We start from the raw sequence: 24,763 nt of genomic DNA on the forward strand, positions 1-24,763 counted from the left end.
ATTGAATCAGTAATAAAAATCTCCCAACAAAGAAAAACTACAGGCCAGTATTCTGACGAGTATAGAGACAAAAATTCTCAAGAAAATACTAGCAAACCAAATTCAGCAACATGTTAAAAGGATTGTACACCATGATCAAGTGGGATTTACCCCTGAGATGCAAGGTTGATTCAACAAACACAAATCAATAAGTATGATACATTATCTTAATGAAATGAAAGATAAAGATCAACATATGACAAAATTTAACATCTGTTCATGATAAAAACTCTCAACAAACTAGGTATAGAAGGAACTGTTTCTCAACTTAATAAAGGAGGGTGCTTTCAGGGGGTTTTAGATGGCTCACGGAGCCCTCCTGTGCACCAAGCAGAGCATCTGTGCATTTATCTGTTTTACAAGTGGGACTGGGCATTTTTGAGGGCAAGAATGACTTTGCTGCAAAACATGTTGGGTAGCCCCTGCTTGCACATGTCCAGCGTGGATGACCAGGAGAGGCGGCTCTCTACCCCTGGGAAGGGGGGACCCTGTGCACACCCCCTCACCCCCATTTCCTAATTCTAAGGAGTCCCCACCCTCTCATTGCCCTCACTGGTTCCTTCCCAAAATGCTGACTAGTCTTCTCTGAGTATCTGATCCCCAAGTTGGCTCTGGCTCCCCACAGAGTGACTCAGGCACAGTGGGGCTGCCAAGGGCAAGGCCAGGTGACGGTGACCAAAGGTGACCAAACCGGTGAGGGCCCAGTCCTGGCCAGGGTGGGCGGGGTGCTTTGCCACACCACACACCAGGTTTGGGGCTGAGAGTGAAAGACCTCAGGATTCCCGTAATCCCAGGGCTGAAAGCGAGGCTTGCCTCCCTCACCCAGAGAGTCCTGAGCAAACATACCCGCCTGCCCCTGCTCCACACCCCTGGCAGCTGCTCATCCCTCTCGACATCCCTCTGGCTCAGTTGCCAGATGAGAAAGGGTCATGGAGGACAATGACCCTCTGGGGGTGGGGTGGGGAGCAGCTTTCAGCCATTGCTGCCAGGTAGAGTCATGTGGCCCAACCCCTTGCCTCTGGCCCAGGTAGGCAGGAGGCATCTCTCCCATTCTCAGGGAAAGAAACTCTCTTTACCTCTCTCACTTTAGGGTAAATGCTCCTTGTATAAGAAGTTCTTCCTTTTATCGAGCTTAGGTTTCTCATGCTATAGTTTGAGGATTTTGGGAACTTTGGCAATTCTGATTTAATAACAATCAGAATATGGCTTTAGACTAGAACTTCCTTCCTGTTTGGTTTGGGTTTATTATAGGATTTGCAATTAGTTAATTTGGATTTAGTTAATTGGAGGACAGAGAATGGCCCCTCCAGACAGTGTCATACCTTATTGAATATTTGTAAGATCAGGTCCACATAAATCAAACAATCAATCATGTGACAAGAGCAAGGACAGAAGGAGCAGAGATACCTCTGTGGGAAATGCAGTGTGCTGCCCAAGACCCAGTTGCTGCAGTGGTGGACCATAAACTATGGGTCTGTTTAAGTTGCCATATAATTTCCCCCCCGAAGGCTCTGTGTGAGACAGTCACTGATATAAACATTGTGGCATAGAGGTTAAGGTTACCAGTTTGAAGTTAGACAGGATTGGCCTCCCACTACCAGCACTTCCTAGCTGTGTGATCTCAGGCACGATGTACAACCTCTCCGAGCCTCAATGTCTGCAGCCCTAAACTGAGCACAGCAACACCTCTTTTGCAAGGTTGTGAGGAATGGAAGTGTTACAAGAAAAGCACCCAGTGTCCAGTACATAGTGGCAGCTCTACATGAGAGTCCCTACATCAAAATAATAAGCTCCTGCACAGCAAAAGAAACCATCAAAAAACGAAAAGGGAGACCACTATATGGGAGAACATATTTGGCAATGATACATCTGATAAAGGGTTAACATCCAAAATATATAAGGAACTAATACAATTTAACAGAAGGAAGACAAACAATCCAATAAAAAAATGGGCAAAGGACCTAAGTAGACACTTCTCCGAAGTGGGCATACAGATGGCCAAGAGACGTGAAAAAATGCTCAAAGTCACTGATCATTAGAGAAATGCAAATTAAAACGACAATGAGGTATCACCTCACACCCGTCAGAATGACTACCATCAACAAATCAACAAATGACAAGTGCTGGTAAGGATGTGGAGAAAAGGGAACCCTAGAACACTGCTGGTGCGAATGCAGACTGGCGCAGCCATTATGGAAAAGAGTATGGAGTTTCCTCAAAAAATTAAATATGGAACTTCCATTTGACTCAGTGATCCCACTTCTAGGAATATATCCTAAGAAACCTGAAGCACCAATCAGAAAGAATGTATGCACCCCTATGTTCATAGCAACACAATTTACAATAGTTAAGATATGGTAACAGCCCAAGTGCCTGTCAGTAGTTGAATGGCTAAACAAGCTGTAGTACATTTATATCATGGAATATGATGCAGCAGTAAAAAAGAAGAATCTCTTACCTTTTGAGATAGCATGGAGGGACCTGGAGAGTATCATGCTAAGTGAAATAAGTTAAGTCAGAGACAGACAAGTATCACATGATCTCACTCATATGTAGAATCTAATTAACAAAATAAACTGATGAACAGAGTGGATCCAGAGACATGGAAGCATAGAACAGAGTGTGGAATCTTGGAGGGAAGGCGGGGGAGGGTGGATGGGTAGGAGGTAATCAATCAAGGATTTTGTATGCATGGCCCATGGACACAGACAATGAGGCAGTGAGGGCCTGGGGTGGGGGACAGGGGTGGGCTGGAGGAGGTCAATGTGGGGGAAAAAGGGTCATATGTAATACTTTCAATAATAAAATATTATTAAAAAAATAAAATAAATGAGTCTCCTTTACTTAAAAACCACTGTGGCTTTTCCTCATCTTACTTTTTGTCTAAGAGATGGTGTATAAATCAAGTTAGAGTTATCTTCTTGGAAAATACCTCAATCTTTGCTCCATAGTTTGGGTTCCTCACAAGGACAAAATAAGATTGATTGTATATTATATATTATTTCCCCGAAAATCCCTTCCCAACTGCTGCCTTTTGTTTTGGGCACTAGACACGAGTGGATGCAACTCTAGGTTCAACACACATCATTTCTCCTAGTTGTGGAGTGTCACTGCCACAGACTAAGAGATACAAGGGACATGTCTTGAGGCTTCATCTCTGCAGATGCAACCCCTCCTCTTAGCCAGGAGTGGGGAACGTCTGGCCCGAGAAAGCCGTAAAAGGCCTGAGAAATCATTTGGTCTGGCCCTGCCAAGGCATTAGGGTTGAGTTAATTAAATGTTTGACCAAATATAGCAGGCTAATTTTTAAGTTGATAATTTTGTATGGCCTGTGAATGATGTTATAAATACTCACATGAAGTTTGGTAGGAAAAAGGTTCCCCACCCCTGTTAGCTTATAAATGTCCTTGGTGATCCCCCAGGGACAGCCAGGAGAATAGAGCCATGAAAAGGAAGGGCAGAGGTCTAGGTGAGGTAGCCAGGGGTCTGAGCCCCTGGGCCCTCTCTCAGGCTATGATCTGATGACCTTCCTACTTCTTCTTGGGGCAGGAAACCAGACAATCAGACTCAGCTCCCCAAGGGGTGGTGCCAGGTCTCCTCTGCTCCTGCGGCAGCAGCTCCAGAGACCTGAAATGGCTCTACGTTCCTTACCAGCCGGGCCCATCCTTGGAGTCAGAGTGGAAATCAGTAGACCCTTGGATGCTGGACCCTCAGAGGCTCTTGGCCTGATCAGTCAGTTCAACCAGGTTTGTTCAGTTGCTGAATTCTGGATTGGCTGCTGCACAAAATAGACAAACTGACTTCATACCAGCAGGTTGGTGTGGGTGAGAGGCCAGGGAATGCAGAGACTTTGGGATCAGACTAATGTGGGTCCAAGTCCTGGCTCCACACATGCTCTTGTGTGACCCTGGGGCTCCTTCATCCGTTTTGGGCTTCCAGGCCATCGTTCGAAGACAGGGCTAATCATCCTGACGGCATAGATAGCACTTGAGGAAGATTAAGTAGTCACATGTACATGAAGCATCCCACACAGTGCCTGGCACAATGTTGACACTCACTCAATACTCATTAAAAGGATGAGGGGATGTTCAACCCCATTCCTTATAGGAGATGGTCCTGGCTATAGAATGCTTACTTACTACAAGCGGATGGACTTGGGCCTTCCCCCATGGACCTTGGATGGGGCCCGGGGCTTCCTGTTCTCACTGCCACAGCTCTTCCACCCACTCTTCATTCACTAAGAGGCCAGCTGGGCAAGGCAGGGGCAGCTCAGCAAAGGCGGAGGTAGCAGGGTCAGAGAGAGGGTGCAGATCAGAGGCAAGAGGAGGGCAGGTGGGGGGGAGGGTGAGAGTGGGAAGAGGAGAGGCTGGCAGAGGGGAGAGACTTCCCAGCCAGTCCAGCCTTCCCTGCAGCCCCGTCCCCAAAGCCTGGATCCACTGACCAATCCCTTCTCACCCCTAGGGTCCTGCTCTCTCCCTTTGCATGGAGGGAGCTGTTCATTTTTGCCATGATCAGCTTTCATTCAGTCAGGGTCAGCTCAGGCCTGGGGAAAATATCCAGGTCCTGGTCACTGGTGCTCCCTAGATTTGGACCAGCAGTGTCGTGAGGAATTGAGAAGAGGAGAGGGGTACAGATCTATCCAATGTCTCCTCATGAGTGGCAATGGCAAAGCCCGGGCAAGAAAAGAATGAATGTTACTGACCTACTAAGTGCCAGGCCCTATAAGTACGTTGTTTATGATCTATGAGGCAGGTTTCCCATTTTATGGATGAGAGGATGGGTTGAAGGGGTTCGGAGGGTTAGTTGACCTGCTCAAGACTGCACACCTAGTTAGTGGCAACAGGTGGGATTTGAACATAGGCCTGTTTGTTGCACTCAGTGGGGAAGAATTTAAGTTAGGGCTGAAAAGTAGCATTTTGTATTTGAAAACACTGCTTTGAGAAGGGGCTCATAGGTTTCACCAGTCTACCAAAAGGGTCCCCAGCACCAAAAAAGCTGCAAACATTTTTGAAGACTGGGACCAATTATGAGAAAACAGAACAGGCTCTGTCTTGGTGGAGGCAAGCACATGTCTGGGCAGCAAACGGAGCAGAGGTGAATCTTGACCTAGGCTTGGAAGACTATAGGCTATAATACAGATTTCCCCCTTGGTATGTGTACATGGGGCCAAGTGCACATGGAGGAATACTAATGACAATAATAACAAATATATGTGCAGCTCCTGACAGTTTACCAAGCAACATTTCTAATTTACAGATGAAGCAAATGAGTTTCAGAGAGGGACTTGCTCCAGGTTTGCAGAGCTGGTAAGGGCAGGTTGTGCATTTGAACCCAGGCTCTCAGGTTCCAAATTCTGTGGAGTGAGAAAACAGACCATGGGTTGTCTTGTCTGGAGCAGGGAGGCCACCGGCAGGCTGGTGAGATGGAAGGGAAGTGGGTGGGGGACCTGGAAGGTGGGGCCAGGCAGGGCCTCTGATGCAGGAGGCCCTGGGGCACCCATTCAGGTTCTCCTGGAGGGAGAGTGTTGGGATCCAGTTACCTGTGTCCTCCGAATGACTTCTGTAGGTGTGTTTAGTGACATGCTCAGCAAGTGTGAGAAGGATGGGCTGGTGCCAAAGGCCAAGCCCAGAAATGTTTCAGATTTTTCCTTTATGCCCCTGCAACCAAGCCCTGCTGCTCCAGCACATATAAGAGACCCAGGCTAGCGCTGAGGCATTCACCGGCCTGACCCCTCTTGCTTCTCTCTGACAACTCGGAGCTCACTCTCCTCTCTCCAGCCATGATCTCCAGACAGCAGTGTGTCCGAGGCGGGTCCCAGGGCTTTAGCTGTGGCTCGGCCGTCGTCGGTGGGGGCAAGAGGGTTGCTTTCAGCTCGGCCTCCATGTCTGGGGGTGCAGGCCGTTGCTCCTCTGGGGGCTTTGGCAGCAGGAGCCTCTACAACCTCGGGGGAAACAAGAGCATCTCCATGAGCATGGCCGGATGCCGGCAAAGTGGTGGCTTTGGGGCTGGGGGAGGTTTTGGGGCTGGTGGCTTTGGTGCTGGTTTTGGCGCTGGCAGCTTTGGTGGTGGATTCGGGGGCTCATTTGGTGGACGGGGTGGCTTCCCCGTCTGCCCTGCTGGGGGGATTCAGGAGGTCACCATCAATCAGAGCCTGCTGACCCCACTCCATGTGGAGATCGACCCCGAGATCCAGAAGGTCCGGACTGAGGAGCGAGAGCAGATCAAGACCCTCAACAACAAGTTTGCCTCCTTCATTGACAAGGTGAGCATCCCCTTGGCCAGATAAGGTGGCAGAAGCCAGGGTTCCTAGAGTCCCGGCATCTCAGACCTGTGCCTGCCATGGGAAAACCACTGAACTACTTGGGCCTCCATTTTCCAGCTGTTGGAGGGGAGTCAGTGTTCTGAGTCTCTTGTTTTATGGCAGGTGGGCTGTCAAAGTAGCTCAACATTTGGAGTTTTCTAGATGTGCTGTGTGATACTTGGGAAATCATCCAACTTTTCTGGGTCTAATTGCCCCAGCTATAAAGTGGGTTCATAGTTTCCCTCCTTTTTCTCAGATTTTGGTTTTAAAATAACACAGTTAATAATTTAATAATTAACTAACAATTGTAGTTAATACAATAATTTAACTGTCGGCACGTCTGTTGTAACAGAAGAAAACTGGGCTGGTTTCTCAAATAAAAAAGAGGCTGACTTCAATAGCAGAATCTAGGTCCCCTCCTGACTCTGGGCAAAATTGCTTATCTGGGTCTGTTTAAAGAGATGAGAGGATGGGTCTCTCCTGTTCTTTTTGTAGTCCAACTTCCTTTTGCATACAAGGTTAGAGATTCAAGTCCTCAAACTCAATTACAGTTAAGTATGATGGACTATAGCAAGCAGATTAGCCTCAGAGAGCTGAGGTATCCAATGACTAATAACTGAATGTATAAGTGTAGCATACTCAGTCAAGGATGCCCGGGGTCTCCATGCTTCAAAGTCTTAGTCCGCTTAGCGGTTTGAGGCAAGAATGAACAATCTTGGAGTAGATTGTGTGGGATTGTTTGCTCTCCTTGCTAGTTTGAATAAACCAATAGTAGCTTAAAAGGCTTTTTTGCAACTCTAGGGCATACAGATATAATAACAAGACCAAAGGTTTGGTGCTTGTTTCATCTCACCTTTTTGGTTCAAATTGTGATCAGTTGCCCTTACCTGCTTTTATTTTAATTCTGAAGCACATACGGTGGAAATGTCATGCTAAGCTGCTACCTTGATTTATTTGTCTAGATCTTTTCATAGCAAAAGGGAAAGTTCTGGGAAGTCCCCTTGCAGAACTGAACCTTAGTTAAGTATCCTCAGCTGTACATACATTCACAGGGACATACCAAGTGCATTTATGAGTAAGCGTTTTTAAAAAATCTGCAGTGAATTTATCATTCCTTTGGTATGGGTCTGAATCACTTTGAATGCAAGCACTCAGACTACAGGTGTATCCCCTAATTTTGTTTTATTTTATTATTTCATAGAAGCTCAGTGTTCTTAGCAATTCATCCCAGGGCCCCTGGATCCCTATTCAGGAAGTTGTTCTTGCTACATGGTCAGGCTCTGCTGCTCTGTCTGTGCTCTGTTCTTCACAATCCACTGGGCCCATTTGTTGCCAGGAGCTCACAAGTGGGGATCACCATGTTGACCCAGTGATGGTTCCTGGAGTTGCAACAGGATGGCCCTACTTGAATGGCTCTTGGGCCCCCTGTTTGACTTGGATTGAAGGGGTTGGTGTTGCCGTGGCCAACTCTCCTGTCGAAGCTTCAGGCCCTCATTCTGTACCTTTTTGAAACACAGGTGCGATTCCTAGAGCAACAGAATAAGGTCCTGGAGACCAAGTGGAACCTCCTCCAGCAGCAGACGACCACCACATCCACCAAAAACCTGGAGCCCTTCTTTGAGGCCTACCTCAGTGCTCTCAGGAAGCAGCTGGATTCCTTGGTCAATGACAAAGGACGCCTGCAGTCTGAGCTGAAGACCATGCAGGACAGCGTGGAGGACTTCAAGACCAAGTACGTGGGGGAAGAAAGAGGGGATGCCATCTCACAAGTCTGCCTGGCCATGTCCCAGGCTTCCTGGGCTCCTTTCCAGTCATTTAGAATCCCAGGCTCTGAAGATATCCCAAAGGTGTCAGGAAGGTCCTCTAGTCTACTCCCCTGTATTGCCACGGTTACATTTTAATGGGGTAAGGTCTAGCAATCCTAAATTCCCAAATATAAGATGAATGATACATTCAAAGAGCTGGGCTTGCCATATACAAACAAGATTAGTTCAAACAGATGAAAAATACAATACCATGAGCAGAAGAATATAGGTTGTAGAGACAGATGGATTTGGATTAAATACTGATTCTTTCACTTGCTGTGTGATCTTGAGTAAGCTTCTTAACCTCTCTGAACCTCAGTTTCCCCATATTTAAATGGGGATAATAGTCCTACCTTATATGTTGAGAATAAATGAAATTAAATGAGGAAAAGAAAGCAGGTAGCAATGGACATATAATGAACATTCAATCCATAGTAGCTCTTATTATTATGCTAACTCATTATGGGGTGCAGCTGAGAAGATATCAACACACTCTCTCAGTTCACTCTCACATGAAACAAAGAGAACTTCTATGGAAATAAAATCAAGCAGATCATTGCTGGTTTTCCCCTCATATCTTATCTCTTGAAAACAGTCTTTTTAAAGTTTGTTTTTCACTTCTCTGAATAAAACAGGTTCTAGACTGGTACCTCATGCCTGGTCATTAGTCAATAAATGTAGGTTGAACGAATATTTGTATGAAATGGGGAAATGTAGCCAATTAGCTGGATATTTCCAAATAGATGTTTGAAAGGAGTAGCAGGTTGTTGAGAAAAACTAGCTCACTGTGGGGTTTCTGTCTTTTCCTTTCCATCTCCACCCCAGGTATGAAGAGGAGATCAACAAACGCACAGCTGCTGAGAATGACTTTGTGGTGCTCAAGAAGGTAGGGGATAAAGGAGGCTGGGAAAGTGCAGTGAGCACACCCTTCCCTCCGGAGTGGTCTTTGGCTGGAATCATGGGGTTGGTCCATCTCTGCCTCATCTCCACCACATTTGATACTATCCAGATCTAACCGAACCAGGTCCTAAGGAATTAAGGCTGGGAAAAAACCCTGTTTAAATAATTAACATCCATGTCTGCAGATGGCTTTAGAGGCAGAATATGTTAAATGGCTTCGTTCCTCACTACGTCACCTGGTGTTGAGAAGCCTTTCTGTGTCACTTAACATCTGCTGCCCCCTGATATAATTACTGTAGCGCATCTCTTCTCCCCACTCTTCCTCTGTAGGATGTGGATGCTGCCTACATGAGCAAGGTGGAGTTGGAGGCCAAGGTGGATGCCCTTAATGATGAGATCAACTTCCTGAGGGTCCTCTATGCTGCGGTGAGGACTCCATTGCCCCCTCTATTCAGGGAAGGGAATCCTCCATCTATGAGGCTGCTGGTTGGAGTTCACAGTTCTTTGAAAGGACTCTAACTCTTTACTTCAGGGAGGTGGGTTCTCAGCAAGGTCATGGATAGAAAGAGGTAATGTGAGAGGTTCTTAAAACCAGATGTCTTAGAAGAGGTGATTAGATCTAAAGATTGCATGGGATAGAGTTTATTGCCATTTAACATTTCTCTAGTGAAATGAATCTATTCCATTTTCTTTCATCTAATGAACTAGCTTCCCACTGACATGGATTGGCTGATAGTCCCTGGGGAGCAGTAAGGACTCCAAACATTGCTTTCCTGTCTTGAAATGTCACAACCACTTGATTTATACATAGAAATTTGCCCCACCACATTGGGAATGCTGACTCTGCTTCCATCTGAACCTGTGGCATGGCCATTTCTGTGATGACAGCAGATTTCTGGTCTCAGATAAGGGAAGGCTCTCCAGGTGGCCTGATGTGAGACATTTTCCCGGTAGGAGCTGTCCCAGATGCAGAGCCACGTCAGTGACACTTCCGTGGTCCTGTCCATGGACAACAACCGCTGCCTGGACTTGGACAGCATCATTGCTGAAGTCAAGGCCCAATATGAAGAGATCGCTCAGAAGAGCAAGGCCGAGGCTGAGGCCCTGTACCAGAGCAAGGTGGGTCCTGAAGATTTCTCAGGGGTTGGGAGTAGCTTCTGGGGCTTTGCTTTTGATGTCTGTGAGCAGGCGATTATCAGCTCGAGTCCAAGAGAAGTCAGAGATGAACTGATTCTTTGAGGTCTGATTTGAGATTATGTGACATTTTGTTTTATTCCTTCCACCTGTGGCAATTCTTGCTGGGATGACTTGAGAATAGACCCTACTCAGACACCTCTGACCCCTGGTTCCCTGTGTCTCTTGGGTCTTAGTTCCAGCAGCTCCAGACCTCAGTTGACCAATATGGCGACAACCTGAAGAACACCAAGAGTGAGATTGCAGAGCTCAACAGGATGATCCAGAGGCTGCGGTCTGAGATTGAGAACGTCAAGAAGCAGGTAAGTGTCACCTCCTTCCAGCTGCAGTACATGGCCAGGGCCTAACAGATGTCTCTACAGGAGATGAGCAGGTAAGGCATCAGGCCAGAAGATCCTGAGCTTGTCTGCAGGGGATTTGTAGCTCTTTACATAAACCATACCCAGATCTTCTCAGCAGTCTCCTAGTTAACATGACATGCCAGCCCAGGAAATGAGATTTCTTGGCTCTTTTTCATTGGTTTTTGCTTTTTAGCCAGTTTGGTGGGGGCATTGGTGGGCCCTGGCTGGAGTGGATGAAATGCATAAGAAGGTGCATCAGGGAAGGTGGGGAGAAGGACAGACAAACCCTGACATGTTAAGTACAGAAAACAGGAGAGGGGACAGATGTAGAGGTCTTGACAGCAGGACACTGACGATTGTCTGTCTCATGCCCTTGTCTACAGTGTCAGACCCTGCAGGCCTCTGTGGCTGATGCTGAGCAGCGTGGGGAGCTGGCCCTGAAAGATGCCCACAACAAGCGCGCAGAGCTGGAGGCTGCACTGAAGAAGGCCAAGGAGGAGCTAACCCGGATGCTGCGGGAGTATCAGGAGCTCATGAGTGTGAAGCTGGCCCTGGACATTGAGATTGCTACCTACCGCAAGCTGCTGGAGGGCGAGGAGTGCCGGTGAGGAGGGGAAGGCAGGGCGGGAACATGAGGAATGGAGAGGTCTGGGGCTATGGCAGGTCCAGGACACTTCTGTGGGGCCACCTGCTTCAATACTGCTATGGTGCATTATGAACAAGCACAGTGTTAGATAATAGGTTCAGAGTCAGGCCTTAAATTTGTCTTCTTAACAATGGGAAAGATGCCCTACACCTGCTTATTGAATGAAGTGTGGCTCTGGGCTCTGCTGTGGCTCATTGCTCTTTCTCTCTCCCACAGAATGTCTGGAGAATGCCAGAATGCTGTGAGCATCTGTAAGTACCTTTGGTTCCTGCCGTGCCCATTTGTTCACCCTGATTTGAGCTGCAACTCTTGGTTGCCCACATTGTTGGAATAACCGTGTCCTTTGCTTCTCTCCCACAGCCGTGGTTGGTGGTGCTGCCAGCGCAGGAGGCATTGGTGGAGGATTAGGAAGCTGCTCTGGGTTTGGCCTGGGCGGTGGCTTTGGCTCTGGCTCTGGAAGCGGCTATGGGTTTGGTGCTTCCAGCAGCAAGATCATCTCTTCCACCACTCTGACCAAGAGATCCCACCGATAGAGGAGATGAGGTCCCTGCAGCCCCCTGAGCCCAGCTGGGCCCAGTCTTGGTGTCTCTGTGCTTCCTTCACCTCCACCTTCACGCTACCTTTCTGGGACTCATCTTACCAGTGTCACCTCAGTGCCAGGGTATGGACTCTGCCCTTTTGGAGTTTGGTAGTTTCTTCTCAATGTGGGCTTGGTGACTTGTCTGGAATGGGAAGGTTGTCAGCCGACTCTTCACCCCACATGGACAGAGGAGAACACAACCACACGCTTCATCTTCAGAATAATTGGGATCATATATGTGCCCTCCCAGCCCAGTGCCATCTCCTACCAGATTCCAGATATCTCTCTACATCAGGACCAACTCCTCCATCACTTGGCAGCAACTGGCCCTGCAAGGTCAGGACAAGAACCACTCAGTGTCCCATCCAGCTCTTCTCCTTCCTTCTATCAATCTATGGGTGAATTTTCAATAAAATGCTTTTGTCATTCACTCTGAGCAATAGTTCTTGTTCATTAAGAAGTCTCCCAAATTCAGGTGAAAGTGAAGGAAGCTGGGGCTTGAGGGGTCTGTCTGTGTAGATCAAGGTCATCAGTTAATTTTTCAGGTTTCTCCTTTTAAAATACTCAGATTATTGAGGGAGAAGTGTATGGAGCCTGAAGGCTGCATCCGGAATAGAGGCACAGACTCAAACCAATCAACAATTATACAAAGATAAACCATTGTAGGGAATCAGGGCTGGGCCATCTCAGTGCTGAGCCTGCAGTGAACGTGGAGGGAAGGGGTCCAAATCTGGGAGGTGTTGGGTGTAGGAATGGTATGAAGAAAGGCAGTCAGGAATCTATGGAATAACTGAGTGTTTATACTCAGTCTATCTAGCAAGGCCTCCCTAGTTACGAAATTCCATGTGTGGGCCTAAATCCCACCAGACCAGCAAGGCTTTCAGAAACTTGTTCTAAGAATCAACATGGTCATGGTTGTTGGATGGAGGAGCGAAAGCTTGTCCTCTTCACAGAGCTTTGGTGCTGTGCCCCCTTCTCCAGCTCCTCAGGTGACTGTGTGATGATGCAAGAGTGGAGGGTGGGGGGCGAGCAGTAGAGGGTGAATCTGCCTGATGGGCAAGCCCTGGAGATTCCTGTTGGTAAAAGGCAGAATGGGGGTGAGAGCACTCAGAGGTGGAGGTTTGGTCATAGCTTTTGTGGACACCCTGTTTCTATATTGGACCAATTCCAGGATACCTGGAGCAGCATAATCTTCCCTTCACTAGAGAAAGACTGCATAGCTCCCCATGTGCAGTCTGACACTCATTCCCTTGGTCATCCAATTGGTGCCTCACACCTTTGACTTCTGGGGCATTCATTCAGACTCCAATCCCTCCAGCGTAGTGCCCATGGGGCTCTGATTGTGTGCACACAGAAGGCACACAGTTTGCTCAGGGCCGGTCCTTGCCCAAGGGGCCTTCACACAGACCTGGAGGTAGGCTCAGGGCAGCAGGGGTGGAGCAGCAAAGGGTTAATCTGGGCTCCCGGGCTGAAGCCTTTTGCCAGGAGCAGCCACTCCCTGGGCAGGACTCCTTGGTTCTTTAAAAACCCTGCCCTAATCTCCTCATTGTCTCAGGAGCTCACCCCAAGTGTCAGAACAGGAAGTTTTTGACTTCTTCCCACCACTACACCCCTCCCCTGGGAAAATGCTGACTAGCTCTTTTCTGAGTTTCTGGGGTGCCTACAAGGAGAGGAGTCAGGGGTTGGAACAAAGGGAGAAGCTTCTCAAGTTCACCCACCAGGAAGTTGCAGGTTGTGATGGACCACGTTGAGAGGTCAGGGGTGGTGGTGGTGGTAGTTGTTGGGCAGGTTAATGAATTAGTCATGTCCTCTGAACAAGTGAAGACTGAGAGAAACCACCCCTAATGCCATTGCTAGGTCGCTAGGTTTTATATTTGTAGGTATGTGGCAATGTGAGTGTTTTTTATTTATTTATACAAGAAGATTCCTATTTTACAAAAAAGAGAAATAACATTCTTGCTGTTCTCTATTTCCACAGTCCAAGGCAGTAGATTCTGGTCATGAGCCATAGGTTTGAAACTGGGTGGCTAATTGAAGGGAATTATTTGGGGAGAAAATCCACTTCTGAGCTAATTGGTGCCACCCTTCCCGCAGACCCCCCTTAAATTGAATTCTGGCCAGTTCTTTGTATTCAGGGGAACTAGAGAGACACAGGTTGCATTACCTGTTCCTCGGGAGCACCCCCTTCCCCGCCACCCCCCCTCCCGCCCCGCCCCGCCAATGCTTTACCTTGAAGTATACTTAAATCACTTATCACACCATAGTGTGAGTTGGGAAATCTTTAACTCAGTTTATTTGATTCATCTGCCCTGATTCCTGCTCTCCAAGCTCTTGACTTCTGGTCATGGCTGAAACCTCACCCTTGGTTTGGCTCGGGCTCCTGGCTCCCAAGCAATGACCACATTTGCACAGGTCCCTCTGCCTTTACCAAAACTCTCTGTTCTGGGTCCAACCTTCTCAGTTTCAGCAAATTGTCCCTCCCTTGCTGCTAGTAAAACCAGAATGTTATAGCAAAGAGGAGTTTATTAGTGTTGTCCTACTGCGGGATTTTGGTTTAGCTTATTGTTGGGACCCAAGCTTTGGATTCAAAGACCTTGGAATATGTCCATTATTATTTCTTGGGTGGATGCTCAAGGTCTAGCTACCTGGGGAAATAACTGAGGGAGCTGTTCCCCCTTTGTGACCCTCCAGGGCATGGTACTAGTGGGCCAGCCCAGGACAAAGGGGGCTTCATGCAGGTGGCATTTAAGGACATGTAAGCCTGGGTGCTAGAGGTGGAGAAAAGTGATCTGACAGAGAGCAGGATTCTATTTTATTTTTCAATTATAGTTTACATTCAATATTATTATTATTATAATTTTTTAAAAATATTTTTATTGATTTCAGAGAGGAAGGGAGAGGGAAAGAGAGATAAAAACATCAATGATGAGAGAGAATCATTGCACACTCTACACTGGGGATCAAGCCTGGACCCCCTGCACACCCCAAACTGGGGATTGAGCCCACAATCCGGGTATGTGCCCTGACTGGGAATTGAACCATGACCTCCTGGTTCATAGGTCGATGCTCAACCACTGGGCCACACTGGCCAGGCTATAGTCAATGTTATTGAGAACAGGATTCTAATCTCTAAGAGGAAGTCCTTTTTTTCTAGGAAGCCTCCCAGAGTGGCTCCGCCTTATTGGCTCACTCTGTTGTTCTGCCACCCAGAGGCCTCTTCAGGCCTCATTCTGATCACTCTCCCTTCCCTGTGAGGTGTCTACAGCATTTCCTTCATTAGACTGGGAGCTCCTTTGTCTGCAAATCCCTCAAAAGCTTCAGCTGGACAAGCATCACACAGGAGTCCTTGCCCTGAGGAGGATGTAGTTCTATGTGAATATGTGTGCATGGGTATGGGGAGCACTGGGGAAGCAGACATTAAATACAGATTTTCCCTACTTTCAGGAAAGAGAGTGATAGTAGATGTAAATACTGAGGCTCTGGCAGACCAAGGGAGAAGCATTTACTTTTGCCTAGGGATTCAAGGAAGGCTCCCTGGAGAGGTGACACCTCTGATAAATCTTGAAGCCTGAGAAGTAGTTAGCCAGGTGAAAGGGGTATAGACTTGGAGTTGAGGTGAGAGGTGCAGGTGTGCAGGTGAGAAGGGTGCTCTAGACAGCGTGAATACTAGAGTAAAGGCAGGGAAGTATGGCCCAGCGCAGTATATCTATGTACCCAAAGCAATTTAGCACCTCTCAAGATTAAGAGCAGGGAGTGGTGGGAAGGGAGGCTGAAGAGGTAGGTTTAGGCCACGCTTGGAGGACCATTTGGTCCAATTCGTTTGGGGCTTGGGCTTCATGTTCCAAGACTGAATAAGCTCAGGATGAGGCATGTGTGAGAGAACAAGTTCTGAAAGACTTAAAGAGGGGACTCTGGTCACCTGCTTTCAGGATGTGGCCTTTAGGTCCTTGATGGGCTTTGGACACATGTCTGGGAACTGCCCCTGCACCTCACTCCCCTTCTACGGAGCAGTAATGCTGAGCCTTGTAGCTGCTCTACTTCTTTTCCTCTCTTGTCACTATGAGAGATGTTCTCAGGGACTAGGAGATTTATTGCCATTCCATGGTCTCCTGGAAGAATCATTTCCCTCAAAATGACATCATCCCTTCAATAATTGTTGCCTACCTTCCATGGGCTAGGGGCTGTGAATCACTGTTTCTAAATCTCCCAAGATTACTTATACAATATCTCATGGTCATCTTATTTCCTACCATGACCACACCCTCTGCTTTAAGTCCAAGTGGAATCCCTTAGATTCTCCAGTGGAGGGAGTGAGATCTGTGCTTTTCAAACCATTGCATGGTAAAATTAATGTGTATTTCCTCTTAACTTTCTCTTCCCCAGGTCAAATGATCACCTAATTTTTCCTCCCCCTTTTCTCTTACCTTTTATCTCAAGTAACTTATTTAATAGCTCCCTGTTATTAAACCTTGCAACGAGGACAAGATGAGCTTTCTGCTACTACAACCACTGGTTTGAGGAGGCACAGCAGACAAATAAGATTCAGCACAACGATGGGGCGAGCTCCTGGCCACAGAGGAATCTTACATAAATAAAGGCTTCCTCAGGGCGAGCCTCACCTTCTGTTTCATTGTCATGTTTATCTTTTCTGCAGTGTTCTGTGGCTGCTGTTCCTTCTTCTTACAGCAGGAAGTGGAAGTGAGTTGCTTGAAACTAGAAGGCAAGTGTCTGTCCTAGAAGATAAGGAAGGTGGTGTGGTTTCCACACATTCTCCCCTGACTCCTGTGATCGAACGTCCACACAGAAGCTAGGCTCATCTATTTATTTATTTATTTATTTATTTATTTATTTATTTATTTATTTATTTAAATTTTAAGAATGTACTTTATACAAAAAACCCCAGTTTATATGGAAAGAAATCTACAGACATATGAGGATCAAAAAGCTTTTTAAAACATTCTTTTAAAAAATTATCCAAGCCCAGCTGGCATGGCTCAGTGGTTGAGTATTGACCTATGAACCAGGAGATCACAGTTTGATTCTTGGCAGAAGCATCAGGGCACATGCCCCAGTTGTGGGCTTGATCCCCAGAGGGGAGTTGTGCAGATGGCAGTCAATCGATGATTCTCTCCCACCATTGATGTTTCTGTCTTTCTCTCCCTCTCCCTCCCTCTCTGAAATCAATAAAAATATTTTAAAAAATTTATCCAATATATAATATTGAACTTACTATTGAGATGTAACTCTCAGTAAAACAGGGAATTAGCAGACCACAGCAAAATATACACAATATAAAAAGAAATAGCATTCTGCTTCCCAGTACTAGCCAGGAAAAGTTCTCATGGCCTTTGTAGCAAGAGCAAAGAATCTCTGACCCTATGTGTCACAGGCTGGTGGACACTGGCCTGGGCTCCCAGGAGCTTTGTGCAAGGCAGGAGGGTGAGGGGCCTGAGCCCAGCTGCAGAAAAGAAGGGGTCCTACAGAGTGTCTGAGTGGGAGCTCAGCATTTCAGTAACTTACTCCTATTTCCAACCCCACTCCACTCCACCCCACCCTAACCAGGACAATTAGTTGGTTATCAGGCATCCTTACTAATAAAGAGGTAATATGCAAATTGACCATCACTCCAACATACAAGATGGCTGCCCCCATGTGGACACAAGATGGCCGGCAGGGGAGAGCAGTTGTGGGTAATCAGGCCAGCAGGGGAGGGCAGTTGGGAGGGACTAGGCCTGAAAGGGAGGGCAGTTGGGGGTGACAGGCCAGTAGGGGAGAGCAGTTAGGGGTGACCAAGCCTGTAGGGGAGGGCAGTTACGGGGGGACCAGGCTGGCAAGGGAGGGCAGTTAGGGGTGACTAGGCTGGCAGGGGAGGGCAATTGGGGGTGACCAGGCCAGCAGGGGAGGGAAGTGAGGGGTGACCGGGCTAGCAGGGGAGGGCAGTTGGGGGCAATCAGGCTGGCAGAGGAGCAGTTAGGTGTAGATCAGGCTGGCAGGGGAGTGGTTAGGGGCAATCAGGCAGGCAGGCAGGCAAGCAGTTGGGAGCCAGCAGTCCTGCATTGTGAGAGGGAGACTGACTGCCTGTTTAGGCCCGATCCCACCGGGATCCCTTGAGGGGTCCAAGATTGGAGAGGGTGCAGGCTGGCTGAGGGATACCCCCCATGCACAAATTTTGTGCATTGGACCTCTAGTCTATATATATATATAAAAGCCTAAGGGATCGTTTGACGGAAAGAACAGAAGTATTGGAAAGACTGGTTGACCAGTCGCTATTATGTACACTGACCACCAGGGGGCAGATGCTTAATGTAGGAGCTGCCCCCTGGTGGTCAGTGCACTCCCACAGCCAACCTCCCATGGCTAGCCAACCTCCCCTGGTTTCTCCTCTCCGCCCCCCGCTGGCAAACTTCCCTCAGTCCCTCCCCCGTATCTGGCAGGCTCCGGCCCGCCTGGCCCTGATCTGGACTTGGCGAGATGGCCCTGATAGGCTCTGATCACCAGCCAGGCCTAGGGATCCCACCCATGCACAAATTTCGTGCACTGGTCCCCTAGTTTCTACATAGTTTAAATAAGGCTCCTGGTACAGAATGAGGAAAAGAGACTAGCAGGAGATAGTCCCTGTAAATGTCTGTTTAGTAAAAGCTAACAGAGCAGAGAGGGATAAACCCTGGGGCTTCCGGAATGCAGTGGCCCTGCGGACAGCACTCTGGTCAACACTGCAGTGAGGATACTTGAACTTGGCTGAGCATGCAGAGGGCTTTCCTCCTGGCCTCACAGCACTGTCCAGGAACCAAGACTGTGACTGAGCCTTGCTGTGTGAGAAGAAACCAGGTCCCTGTTTTCTTTTTTGGTGGTTTGGACTCTACCATGCAGCTTAGGACACTGCTCCCTGCTCTCCATTCCTTTTGGGAAAACAGGACTTGAGTGGACACTTCTGCATCCCATCTCTTGTATGAAGCGGTGCACAAGCTTTGTCCCTAGACTCACCCTTTAAAAAGTCAGCTCTTGTCTCACCTTTGCTAAAACCCTTCAAGGGCTTCACCTCTCAGAGTAAAACCCAGCCTATTCAGCATCTCAGAGCCTTGTGTGATTTGCCTCCCAGCTGCCTCAGACCTCATCTCTGATGCCTGTCCTCCTTTCCCATTTGCTTCAGCTGTCCTGGCCCCACACTGCTCCTCAAACACTTCTCACGCTCCTGTCTCAGGGCCTTTGCACTTGTGGTTTCCTTTGCCAGGACGCCCTTTGCTCATATGTCTGCATGCCTTGCTCTTTCACTGCATTCAGATATCTGCTTAGGTCCACACAGACCACCCTCTATGAAATAATACCCATTGTCATGTCTACCCCATTTCCTGCTGCATCTATTTCATAGTACCTTTTACCTGACATGACATCTGTTTATTTCTTTGTCATCTGTCTCCTACTGGTATGTTAGCTCTCAGAGAGCAGGGACTTCATCTGTTTTGTCCACTACTGCATTCCTCACACCTAGAACAGTGCTTGGTAAACAGTAGGTGCTCAATAAGTGTTTATTGCATGAATGGAGAGAGCCAGGGCAGGCTGATCAGGGTTGACGTGTTGCATCTGTGGAAGAAGCAGGGCATTAAGTCAAGAATATGATGAGGAAAACGGTGCTTGGGTCATGTACAGATGTAGACGTGAACAAAGCCAACTCCATCTCCGTGTCTGATTTCATTTCATTTTTAAGTTTTGTGCTGTGACCTTTGACCAACCTCACTGTCCTTAGCAATCTTGATAGTTGATGATTATCTGTGTTTCTTAAAATGTAGCTATAAATAGTTTTGTTAGTAAGGGACTGAATGGCATGACAGCCAAGATAAATATCAAACTGGTGATATTATCAATGATAAGCAGTCATCTATCATAAGACCACCAGGAGATATAGCCCCTGGTACTACCGCATTCTCTATCCCTTTGCCTTGTCAGTCATTAGTACCAAAGTTATACCATACTCTAACAGGGGTCTGTTAGCAGAGAATGATCTGCACAGAATTCTGGGTTGTCTTTTCCGCTCCGACCCAATCTTCCCACAGGTAAATTACTCTATAATAAGTTATGTTATATTCTATGGTGTTTCCTGCTTTGTTTTTTGGTTTGAAGATACCTTCTTGTTATGGAGGCCATTGCATCTCTGCTCCACCATCAGACACGTAGTCACAGGAGCAATTAATTCATTGAATTAACCTGTGATTTTTCCAGAGCAACAGAAGAAGCCCTATTTTCATGTTAGGACACAAGCAACTTCCAAAGGGACACAAAATGACAAATGTTCCCTGAGTATTAACTATATCCAGGTACATTCTTAGTGTTTGCCAGACATTATTTAATTCAATTCTCACAATAGCTATTGATGATAAATCTGCTATTATTTTCATTTCACAGATGAGGAAAGTTGCCCAACATCACACAAGTAAGAGGCAGAGCTGGGATTCAAACCCAGGACCAGCAGTTAAAGAAGGACATAGAATCTTAGCCTGCATTGAAAGAAGCAGTGTCCACATCACAGACAATAAGGGTTCTCCTGGTAGTTTTGGTACACATTACACCACCTATAAATATTATATCTTAATCAGGCACCATGGCTTTAAGAGGTAGATTAACAACACGGAGTGAAGAGGCCTGAAACTATATGTACTGAGGACTGGAGAAGTTACTGGTTGTATTTAATCTGGAGAATAGCTTCTGGAAATTCAACGGGTTTTCTAATATTGGAAGAGTTGTCAGACAGAAGCCAGGGGAGTTTGTGTGTATTGCTCTGGAAGGCCAGATGAGAGCAAATTCATTTCAGTTCAGGCCACATCCACTGAAGGCCTGTCAGGGCCAGATGCTGATGACCACAAAGGACCAGATGCTGATGACCACAGGGCAAGGCGGACAGTGGGGACAACACTCAGAGAGTTTCAGTCCAGCAGGGGACAGTGAGCCCTGTGTAAGGGACAGAGCTGTCTAGTAGTGGAAGAGGCTGATTGGTAGGAGTTGTAGAACTGAAGTTGAAAGGCCTCAAGGTGGCTGTTGTGCTATTGCAAGTGTTCTGAGCATCTGAATGTACACAATTGTCTGTGGATTAAATAAATAGTATATGTAATATCATTTCTAAATGTATGTAATTAGAAGATGCAATTTTATTTAAAAACTAGAGGCCCAGTGCACAAAATTCACATGAGGGGGGGGGATGTCCCTCAGCCCAGCCTGCACCCTCTCCAATCTGGGACCCTTCAGGGGATGTCTGACTGCCAGTTTAGGCCTGATCCCTGTGGCCTAAACCAGCAGTTGGACATCCCTCTCACAATCCGGGACTGCTGGCTCCTAACCACTCACCTGCCTGCCTGCCTGATTGCCCCTAACTGCTTCTGCCTGCCAGCCTGATCACCCCCTAACCGCTCCCCTGCCGGCCTGATCAATGCCTAACTGCTCCCCTGCCAGCCTGATCTCACCCCCAACTACCCTCCCCTGCTGGCCTGATCACCCCTAACTGCCCTCCCCTGCAGGCCTGGTCCCCCCCCCCCCCAACTGCCCTCCCCTACAGGCCTGGTTGCCCTCCCCTGCAGGCCTGGTCCCCCCCCCCCCCAACTGCCCTCCCCTACAGGCCTGGTTGCCTCCAACTGCCTTCCTCTGCAGGCCTGGTCACCCTCAGCTGCTCTCCCCTGCAGGCCTGGTTACTCCTAACTGCCCTCCCCTGCTGGCCTGGTTACTCCTAACTGCCCTCCCCTGCCGGCCATCTTAGGGTGACCATCTTGTGATGACGTGGGGGAGGCCATCTTGTGATGACATGAGGGCATTGTGTGAGGGTGCAAGGGTGCAAGGGTGCGAGGGCCACCTAGGCTTTTATTAGTATAGATACTATTGAATTTACAGTATGTTCTCAAAGGATACTGAAAACATTAGTTCTGACATATATGAAGATCAATATAACTTTTTGGCATTAAAAAGGATTTTCAGATCCAGAGAGGGGTGGGTGCTGTGGTAATGGTTGATAGGCAGGTAAAGCCCCTGCCAATCCCAACTTCACTGATCCCATGAAGAGGAGTCAGGCTCCCACTGGAGCAGAAGGCATTAAAACTAGATCATGAAGACTTTACTCAGGTCAGGGTGGTGCCTTGCTGGCCGGGGCAAGCCAGGAGATTTGATGAGTTGCTTTCCACAGGGATCCTGAAGAGTAGGAGAGGCTGTGTGTGTGTGGGTATGCCTCCAGGTGGAGGAGTGGACTGGATAACCTCCTGGCTGGAGCACCCTATTAGGTTCTGATTTGATACATTGCAATACAGTGACTCACTCTTTTCTCCAGGGAGAAAGTACTTAGGATACTTAGTTAAGCTTCAAATAATCCAGGTGTTGGGGGTGAGTGTAAGCCAATTCCGTTTTCTCAAAATATTTATTGGGTTCCGCAAGTGCAGAGGATTGAGCCTGACTATCAAGAATTTCAACTCACTGAGCAGTTCCTCCCCTTCCATCATCTGCATCGTTCATGACTCTCCAATCAGAATTGACATTCCAGTTCTGCTAATGTACTTTTTAATCCCTGTTTTTCTTTTTGTTTCCTTATGGGCAATGTCTTCTCCACAATCCTGCCTGTACAATAAGAATAGATTAAGCCCCGCTTCCCACTCCTTCCACCACCTGCTGGGGAGGTCCCAGATCTAGGTCTAGCTCAGTGATGGTGAACCTTTTGAGCTCGGCGTGTCAGCATTTTGAAAAACCCTAACTTAACTCTGGTGCCGTGTCACATATAGAATTTTTTTGATATTTGCAACCATAGTAAAACAAAGATTTATATTTTTGATATTTATTTTATGTATTTAAATGCCATTTAACAAAGATAAATCAACCAAAAAAATGAGTTCGCGTGTCATAGGTTTGCCATCACTGGCCTAGCTGATGACAATCCTAGCTGCAACTTTACTTCTCAAAGATTCTTCTCCAAGTGATTTCTCTCTAAAAAAAATGACGAGTATGGTGCAGAATCAGTGGGCTCTGGTGAAGGCTTGTATCTTCCCTGATGGAGGCAGTAAGGTACCTTGATTCACTATGGGTTTAAGAATTCCTAGAGACCCATTGCCCAGGACTTCAAATATGAATATCTGTTCTGTCTAATGCAAACTGAGAAAAATTTATTAAAGGACATTGTTGCGCCTGGCATCTCTGGGAGCTCTGTAGCCTGGGACCACACCAGTCACACTTGGGGGCTGCTCTGGTGAAAACATCATGACGACTGCTGCTGTATCCATGATGGTTGGGGCCAGATGACAAAACTCCACCTCTGCCCATGGAGACCCAGATGCTCCATCATTGTGCTCTCTAGAAAGATCACTTTCTCTCTCTGTGGCCATCTCCTTATGTTGTCCCCAAGTCTCATAAGGGTCTATCTTATTGGAAGATTGCAAGGCCTGGCCTCTAGCTACAAAGTGTCTGGGAATGTGTTTTTTAGATTCTACCTCAGGAAGGTCGGGATCACAATGTGGAATATGACCAAACCATAGGAGGGGTGTTCAAAGATGTTGTGTAGCCACAAGTGACAGAAGTCCCCCACAGTCTTCACTTCTTAAATCCAACTGTGCTCATTTTCAATGCTGAGTCTTGGCTCATGACCACTTGGGCTGAAATGCCTGTCCTTCTGTCTATTCGAACCTGCCCTCCTTAAAAGTTTGAGCTCATGTCTCTTCCTGAAGCCTTCCCATGTGATTCCACCTGTTCATTGCTTTTTGATTCTCCATGCTCTCACTGCACCTGCAACACAGCTCTTAGCTTTACCCAGTCTTGTGTTGTTTGGTTTGTCTAGGTTGTGAGCTCGTCGTAAACCATTCTCTCTACCACATGGTGACTGAGAGAGTCTCTGCTCAGTAAACACTCCTCATATTTGTTCACTGATTTCTCTTTGTGGTGCTGGAAGCTGAGGCCTGCTTCCCCTCACCCCCAGTTGTGGAGTTTATATGATTTCTATTTGTGCTCACAATCCCTGTGGGGCCTCACTGGATTATCTGCAAATGGAAGCATCATTTTATTGGATGAATTGTTTTGACAGGTATGAAAGCTGAAATTCTCTGTGACTTGCAAATCAAAATAGTTAAAAATAATAGTGGACACTGACTGAACGCTTACAATGTGCTAGGTACTGTCTAGGCATGACAGTGATTCAATGAGAGAGGTACCATTAATAATTTTATAGATGAGGAAACTGAGGCACAGAGAAGTTAAAGAACTTGCTCTTGCTCATGTACATGTAGTGACAAAGCTGAGATTTAAAAACTGGGTCTGTGTATACCCCAAACTAATATAATGTATGTCAATTATACCTAAGCTAAAAAATAAATGAATTTAAAAACTAGATCTATTTGACTCTAAAGTGCATACTCTTAAATATTAAGAGAAAAATAAGGCTAAATTTTTATATGTTTACTTAAACACCTGATAGAGTCTTTGTTCATCCTGCAATGTTCTTGTGAGATCCAGAGGTGTAGAGATGACTGGCCATCTTTAATGGTTAGTGATGCTTATGTACGGAGAATTTAAACAGCCTTGGTCATGGTTGGTCATGGGGGGGGGGGGCTGGTCCAGTTCTAGGCTTGGTTCATTCTTTAAACTCTGGTTCCTTTGAGGAACCAAAGACAAGGAGGGTGTCTGTGTGTGGCCTTGGGCTAATTTCACATGCCATTAAGCCTTGGACAGCAGCTGTGGAAGATCAGGGCTGTAAGTTAGACATGCTAAGAAGGGAACCTCGGTACTGGGCACGGAGAAGATTATGTGACCTCGAATGCCCAGTCAACTTCAAGTTGATTCTGTGATTGACTGATTCTTGATCCTGTGATTATATCACATTTTTCCTACTGGAGAGGAGGTGACATCCATTTTGCATGTATGTTTCTTAAATCTGAACACCAAATGTGAGAGGTCTGGATTCCTCATGTTCAGATGATCTCAATTAGCTTGAGCTACCTCATGTAA

At 47.1% G+C, this 24,763-nt stretch overlaps 1 protein-coding gene across 1 annotated transcript; it reads left to right on the top strand.

Annotated features, from left to right (window-relative positions):
* The first annotated feature begins 5,723 nt into the window (after positions 1-5,723).
* Positions 5,724-12,237, top strand: KRT4 (keratin 4). Its single transcript, XM_036299388.1, has 9 exons — positions 5,724-6,301; positions 7,858-8,072; positions 8,971-9,031; positions 9,376-9,471; positions 10,000-10,164; positions 10,416-10,541; positions 10,964-11,184; positions 11,443-11,477; positions 11,587-12,237. Exons 1-9 carry the CDS (start codon positions 5,819-5,821, stop codon positions 11,757-11,759), a joined length of 1,575 nt encoding a protein of 524 aa, XP_036155281.1. The 5' UTR covers positions 5,724-5,818; the 3' UTR covers positions 11,760-12,237.
* The last annotated feature ends 12,526 nt before the right edge of the window (positions 12,238-24,763 follow it).

The sequence above is a fragment of the Myotis myotis genome, unplaced genomic scaffold, assembly GCF_014108235.1.
Source record: "Myotis myotis isolate mMyoMyo1 unplaced genomic scaffold, mMyoMyo1.p scaffold_m19_p_3, whole genome shotgun sequence".
Classification (NCBI taxonomy): domain Eukaryota; kingdom Metazoa; phylum Chordata; class Mammalia; order Chiroptera; family Vespertilionidae; genus Myotis; species Myotis myotis.

Coding starts and splice junctions, on each gene's coding strand:
- KRT4 (XM_036299388.1), top strand. CDS start 5,819: ATGATCTCCAGACAGCAGTGTGTCCGAGGCGGGTCCCAGGGCTTTAGC. Junction 10,165..10,415: donor AGGCCCTGTACCAGAGCAAG/GTGGGTCCTGAA, acceptor CTTGGGTCTTAG/TTCCAGCAGCTCCAGACCTC. Junction 11,185..11,442: donor CTGGAGGGCGAGGAGTGCCG/GTGAGGAGGGGA, acceptor TCTCTCCCACAG/AATGTCTGGAGAATGCCAGA.